We start from the raw sequence: 7,500 nt of genomic DNA on the forward strand, positions 1-7,500 counted from the left end.
TTTTTTTTTTTTTTTTTTTTTTTTTTTTTTTTTTTTTTCCGGGGGGGAAGGGTGTTTTGCTGAAGTGGGAAATTAATAGGCTGTGTATGAAATCAATTCTGTAAAGGCTCAGAGTAAATCCGTAGGGAAAAACCCCAAGATTTTTTTTTTCTCACGTGTCATCCTGAATGTTTGCAATAATAGCATTTGAGCTTGTCCTGGGTAAATGTGAGTAGAGCCTTAACGTATGCTGTTGTTTGATTTTGATGTAAACTGCCGTGAAGTTCTGGGATACATGAATATTCAGAGTTTCTGTGACATTACTGTTTAGGAAAACACAATAGCGAGTGAGTGACCTTTTAAAAAGGGGCTGTGCACTACGTTCCTATAACTTCTTATTCCTGTGTTATAGTAAGTTAATGGCATCCAGTACTTGTGTTTCTTTTTCAAGATGGCCATGTCATTTCAGTGGTTTTTAATGGGGACTAATGCTTCTCCCCGTTTACAGCTTCGAAGTAATATGTTTTTCCACCTTTTTCTGATTCCCACCAAGTCAATAGTTTTGTTAACCAGCACAGGGCTGGGAGTTCATGTTAACATAGTGAACGCTTACCACTCAGTTCTCCTGACAGCAAGATAAGAGCTGGGTTTGTTTTATTTTTTCTGGGGTCTTTTTTTAAAAGAACAGGTGTCTTAAAACTTCCAAGTCAGTTTAATTCTGCCTTTATTTAGAGTTTCTGGACTGATTTTGGAGCTGGAGGGTTGGTTTAGTCTAGTGATTTTGGAGGGGTTTTATGGCTACCTAAATGTGGTAGTTGTCTCTGGCAACCTTTCTGTTGTTCTGAAAGTTCAGTTGTGTTTAGCAGACCCTTGGGCTTGCTAGGAATTTTCTGGGGTCACACAGATAACACAGCATATAACTTATGGGTTTGAATATAGCAGACATATTTCCCATGGGGTATTTTTAGTCCATATCTATTTGCCTTTACTCTAAACACCTGTTCAATGTGAGGCCATAGGTAAGGACTATGAGTAGGTAGGATGGTGTTCTGATTTGGTCTTTGGTGTAAAGTCAGATTAAAGTTCAACTGCATTTCTTAATTGGGTTGTAGTTTATTTGCAATCAAGTGCTTCTTTCTTAGAACCTCCATGTGAAAGAGTACTGCATTCTGAGCTTGACCTTTGTTTTTAGCATGACAGTAAACTGTTGATCTGTCTTTTATTAGTTTAACAGCTCATTGTAAGTCAGTGCTGATTTTCTCCATCAAAGGGTAGTGCCCACGGCAGTAGTGACAAATGGTTAATCCTGTAGAGGACTTCAGGGAAGACAGAGGGAGAGCAGGGGAACAAGGATTCAGCCTCTCAAGTACTGTAGCTCTTGAGGTGCAATGACTGCATTTCATCATGATATAGAATGGACTGGAGCAGAACTGAGCCTGTTTGGGTCTTGTTTCTTTTGCTCTTTTAGCCATGAAATAATCAACATCAATCTGAAGAATAAACCTGACTGGTTCTTTGAGAAGAACCCCTTTGGGATGGTTCCTGTTCTGGAGACCAGCAAGGGCCAACTGATCTATGAGTCCCCAATCACTTGCGAGTATTTGGATGAAGCATTTCCGGGGAAGAAGTTGATGCCTTCGGACCCATATGAGCGAGCCTTTCAGAAGATGCTCTTGGAACATTTCTCAAAGGTACTGAGCACTCAGGGTGTGATTGTGTTTCTTGCTTTACCATATCACCAAAAACTGCAGCTCTCTTGCCAATGCTGCTTTCATCCTTTAAAGCAGGTCTTGTGTCTGGGAAAAGCATTTAACTTACCAGAGGAGTTATTTGGGGTCTCGTGCTGCGAGCACATACAAACCACTGTGTGTCTGAATTGCTCCCAGCATTTATGCTCAGGGATGGATGCAGGAAGACAGCCGAGCTAGTGAAAGTGTATATGCTGAGACAGGATTTTGAGCATCCTACAAAAGAGCAAAGGTTAGTAGACTAAACCAGCTGAATGCTTGAAACCTATGCAGTGACGCTTGCTGTATTTTGATCTGAGTCTTTCTGTAGGAAGTACTGTATGAATGCGGAACGTGAAGAGTGCCTGACTGAGAGCCTACAACCATGGACAAGAGGTGGCAGGTGGCTGTAGATGTGGAACCTGTATAAGGAAACTGGTTTTGGCTCTCAGTAGTGGTTGGAGTTGGGCTTTGTGGCTGACTGGAAGTAACCTCTCTGTACAAGCATGTGCTTTGAATGGTCTAGGAAGTGAAAGAAGTGAGCTTGGATATGAGGAAGTAATGGAAGTTGCAAAGAGATGTGAACAAAGAAGGGGGATAGAAGTGAGGATATATTTAAAACTGACCTTTCTGAATAGGCATGCTAGGAAAAGGGTTACAGGGAAGCATGTTGCAAGAAACAAAACATGCACTGAATGTTGGTTGTATGAATAACAAGATCTTAGAAAAATGTTTGTCTGTGAGCTTTTAACAATATAGCTTGGCCAACGGGCATCTTCCTGGTACTATATGCTCATTTCTCTGGCAATTACCAAATTAGAAAATGCACAGGTTTGTAGAAGCCTGCTTATCCTAGACTGCATGTCTCTTTCATAAAGTACCTTAAATGATGATAATTAAAGTGCCTTTGGATTTCAGAAATATGTAACTGGGAAAAGAGTACCACTCTGCACCTTGCTACTTTTTTCGTGTGTACAAATGGGAAATGTACTCCTCTTTTCATTGTTCTCTTATTACAAAACTAAAATTCATTAGTATTTGCATTTGTTCTTCCTTTAAGCCTTTGCTTACCTTTTCTGAAGAATAAAAGATTTTTGTTAATGCATTTTATTTAACTTTAGTATCTTAACATCTTAAGCTCTGAGTCACTTGTATTATTGTAAAAGGAACATTAAAAACTTTATCCTTTCCTTTGTATAGATAACACCCATAGTTTTCAAGTATTTTGTGGCCGTCAAAGATGGACAGGATGCCACGGCGCTGAAAGCAGAGATTGCTGAAAAGTTTGGCAAACTCGAAGAGGTAGGAGTTATTGAGTCATAATGTGCAGGTTGCCAGTCATTATGTGATCCCTTTTTTCTTTCATGCCTTGGCCTTTGGAGCTCGAACTCTTCTCCTTCAGTTGGTAGTTACAGCAAGGAACAATCTTTCAATTTGCTCCCCCCAGCCTAGGATGCACACTAGCAGCACCACTAGAGCAAATTTCAAGTAGCTAACCTAAACTTCATCTGTATGATGAAGGCTATGTGGACTTATGGAGTGGGTTTTTTTTTTTAAGTTCCAGCTGACTGCTGTTGTCTTAAATATCTTTGTAGTGCTTTAAATGTAAGGAGCCCTTGCAGCATATTCTAAGAGCAGGGCTGAGGAGTCCAAGCTGCTGGAAAGTGCAATTGTGCTGTAGCTCTGCTGAAATCAGTGCAGATACACTGGTGATGAAATAAAATATTTTTTGTTCAAGAGTTTATCTTTGGGGGGGTGGTGGGAAGCAGAATGTAATCTGTCCCTTGCAGAAATCCAGCCCTGGGCTGTGTTCTCCTACACATGTTGTGATGCACCTTCAGCAGAGCTATGGGAAGTGCCAGGTGGCTTTGATGCTGCATTGGGAAATTCACAATCCTGATTTAGCATCAGTATTGTTCTTGGCTAGTCTGAACAGCTGTCAGACTTGCCTTTATCATAGCAGCCACGACTAATGCTTGTCTGGCTCAATAAAGAAGCATTCCTCCAGCGTGTTTCTCTTCAGGTTCAAAGCTACTAATAGCTCTCTAGTACTTTCCTAATTCTAACAGTCCTGTGCATCCCACTTACCCACCCCCCTGAGTTGCCAAAGTAAAAGTGTTTTCAGAGTAGTCTTGTCTGGCTGATCAGGCTGATGCTGGATTAGTGCAGATGACAAATGAAATCTTGGGTGAAGCCATGTGTGTTTCACAGAAATACAGATCTGTTAAACAATAAGGAAGAATTAACCTTCTTCCTGCTTTATTAATGCTGTGAAATTCTTGCTGCTCATTCGGTGTCTCTATTTTACGATACCCTGAAGGATTTTACAGCAGCAGCTGAAGGTCAGCTGAGGATGAGAGGAAGGAACAAAGCCATGTAAACCTCACTCAGCCTATCGCAAGAGCAATTCAGGAAGTGTTTTGAAACACTTGTGTATTGAGTTTGCTGCTACCCAGCAGAGGGAGCTGCCTTCCCGTCTCTGCAACCGTGCAATGTTGGGTTGTGTTCTGCCAGACACCTGGTAATTCAAACTGCTTGATGCTTCCTGAAGGCTGCCTTAAAATTTCTACTAGATCATGGGGGTTAGGGAACAGGGAGTAAATGCCATAGGAGTATAGTGTTGTGTGTCCAAAAAGACATTGTGAGGTCTCAAGTTCTGCCTTAAAAATGTTGATGTGCCTGAAAAGAGAGGGACTAGTCTTATGAAAGAAGAGACCAAGCTCTGGAGGTTTCTTAATCATGTTCAACTTGGATGACCACTGCACTTGAAATGTGTCTGATGAAACATAAATGTAACTGGAAAACTTGCTGCATTCTTTGTGGCCCTGCCTTCTGTGCTGAACTGTAGGGAATCTCTTCCTGGTGTGTGTGGATGTTACACTTGCTTCCCGTTCCCTTTGCACCTGGAATCAAATCCTGTTCTACACACAATGTGTTAAATGCTTTCCCGACATCACTTTGCCTCAAGTGCCATGGGAAAAGAGTTCATTCTAAAACGGTGCTCTGGTTTATCTGGATGTTAAATTTAGCTGAATTTATTGCTCAAGAAATGCATGTGCATTGTTATGTGTGATTAGTCTGTGCCATTAATGCTTTTTGACAAGTAAGAAATCACAAACCAACAGATTCTGAGAGCTAAATTCCTTTTTGCTTGTGCACAAGCTGCAGCTCACTAGTGATTAATATTTTGTGACAGTTTTTGAACCTCTGGAGAACTGCTGGACTGAGTGTATGAAATACTTAAGCTTGATACTACAGCTGCTTTACTGAGTAGCTCTGACTCCTCAGATATTGTGTGCACAGGAGAAATAAGCTATATCTCCATTATTTCCTGTCTGATCCCTTCAGTATGCCTGCAGTCCACTATGAAGTGGGCTTTTTGTTACTGTAGTGTTCTGTTGTGGTAATTTTTCCTTCTGAGAATAATTGCCATCTCTCACCTCTCTCAGATTCTGTCCAAACGCGACACTGTGTTTTATGGTGGAGACTCAATCTCCATGCTTGACTACATGATCTGGCCATGGTTTGAACGTCTGGAACCATTCCAGCTGAAGGAGTGAGTACCTTGCCTAGCTTCTCGTGTGTACAGAAGTGTCTCAGTATAAACATTCTTTGCTTACGCTCTGCAGGCACTCTTTGGGAGCTGCTGAAGAAAGTGTATTGTGTTACAGTTTGGGGGAAGCATCTTCTCAAAAGAGAGATAAGTTTTTCAGGGTCTTCTTTAAACAAGCTTTTTTTCATCAGGTCTGTTTTCCTACCAAATGATTTTGACAGGTCTGGAAGAAGTGGTCAAAACACAGGACTTTCTCTCCATCCCTAACATTATAGATGAAAATGGTCTTTATTTGAAGGGGATGGAAGCATGGAGGCCTAGGTTCAAATTTCTTGGTCCAAAGCCTCAGACTTGATATGCAGTCTTCTGCTCCTTTTTGGAAATCCCAAGTTGACAAAGGAGTGTGAGTTGAACCATTATTGGTCCTGGTGCCTGAACCATTCTTGAAGAATAAGGCAGACACAGGGAATCCTTAGCATTGAAACTCGGGCACTGTAAAATGAGGGCTCTGCAGGTGGGTTGCTAACCTAATTTCTCTCCTGTGTGGTCCTTGATTGAAAAGGGAAATGTTACAAGCAATATAGGAGCTTAGGTCTAGAGATGTTAAAGTGTTTGAATGACTGAGGATCTGAGCCATTGTATTATAATAGATTAAGAAAAGATGCTTTCTGGATAAGGGGTAGGAGTTATTACCTGGAGAAGTTATGCATTAACTAAACTCGGGAGTTGGAAATTGTAATGCAGAGTACTTGGGTCAGTCTGCCAGTAGGGAATGAAAACAGCTATTTATACTGTTAAGCTTTTGGTTTGCCACATGGTGGGGTTTTTTTTTTTCAAATGTGTCTTGAGTGGGTTTGTGGACTCAGTCTTCAATAGACTGCATCTGCATTTTGAGCTGCTGGGTTGCAGGGCAGTACAAACTGCACGCCTATCTTTGTGTGCAAGAGAGAGGAGAGGAGTTTGCGGGTTGTGGAGGAGAACTCAAACGCTGCACACAGCACTTGCTTCAAAAACCACCACTGACAAAGCAATTCCAGAGGGAGGCAGTGGTGTGCAAGCCTCTGCCCTCAACTCAGCAGATGATGAGAAATGTGTCTTTTGCAGCGGGGGTGACATAAGCCAATATCTTGCACAATAAGTGCTCGTTTGTGTTTTTGCTCAGCTCTGCAGAATGCACAAGCTCTGTAAGAACTCTCACTTTGCAAATGCTAGTCTGTCTTCTGTGGTCTGATACGTGTTTCTGTCACCTGCTCTGAGCTGAGCATTATACTAGGAGGGAGAAAGCAAAACAAGCCATAAAATAGAACTGCTCAAGTTGTTTTGCTTCCTTGATGCCCTCCAAGTTTCCCATTTGCGTTACTTGGTCTGTTTCCTTTTCCTGTAGCGCTCTGAGTCACACCCCAAAGCTCCAACGCTGGATGGAGGCCATGAAGGAGGACCCTGCTGTCAAGGCTACAATGACTGACCCACAGACATTCAAAGATTACCTCCAGCTCTATTTGAAGAACAGCCCTGAGGCATGCGATTACGGGCTCTGAAGTGCCAGTAGACATATGCTTGCTGAAGTGTCGGTGCTTCTTTTCAGTGTGAGCTGTGGGGACCTGGTGTAATTTGGTGTGGGCTCTTCTTTGATTGCATTTCATGATGGGAGTAAATCTGTGCTGAGAAATCTGTGAACTCCTCTCCTTCCTGTGAAGGAGGAGGATGTGCTGGCTTCAGACAGGAGATGGAAAGTCATTGCTGGCCATGTATATTGCATGAAGGAAAATGTTGGTTTTACTCAGAGGTGATGATGTTCTCCTATCTCTGGCATCTTTGCAGGCATTGCTGGTGGGCAGTCCCTGAACTGACCCTGTTACTTAAAAGTTGTAATACTGGTATCTTGAAAATAAATAAAAAGTAAACAGAATTGCCTTTAAACACAGTTTTTCCTTCCACTTTCCAGGCAGCTGTTAGTCACTGGACTGGTTGTGCAGAGAGGGGTGCGGCACTGTAAAGGCTAAAACAGATAGTGTAGTCTCCACAGTTAAGATGTGGTTACCTAGTACAAACTGTCATCCTCTGAGACAGCACCTCTGCCAAACCACTGAACTTGTAACCCTGCCCACTTATCCCTGCTGAAGGCACGTTTGCAGGGACCGTCTAATAATGGCTTCCCATTTGGGATAGATGTGCTAGGGGAGTCTGTGGTTATAATCCTTCTCTGTCCTTCTGAAAAGTAGGGTTGTGTTTACTCTAGGT

The 7,500-nt window shown here is 42.2% G+C and overlaps 1 protein-coding gene across 1 annotated transcript; it reads left to right on the forward strand.

The window, feature by feature from the left end:
- The first annotated feature begins 1,187 nt into the window (after positions 1 to 1,187).
- LOC113481475 (glutathione S-transferase omega-1-like) lies at positions 1,188 to 7,179 on the forward strand. The gene is made up of 4 exons (XM_026851138.1): positions 1,188 to 1,670; positions 2,907 to 3,008; positions 5,156 to 5,262; positions 6,644 to 7,179. Exons 1-4 carry the CDS (start codon positions 1,368 to 1,370, stop codon positions 6,795 to 6,797), a joined length of 666 nt encoding a protein of 221 aa, XP_026706939.1. The 5' UTR covers positions 1,188 to 1,367; the 3' UTR covers positions 6,798 to 7,179.
- The last annotated feature ends 321 nt before the right edge of the window (positions 7,180 to 7,500 follow it).

Source organism: Athene cunicularia (genome assembly GCF_003259725.1).
Source record: "Athene cunicularia isolate RWA chromosome 6 unlocalized genomic scaffold, athCun1 chr6_part1, whole genome shotgun sequence".
NCBI lineage: Eukaryota > Metazoa > Chordata > Aves > Strigiformes > Strigidae > Athene > Athene cunicularia.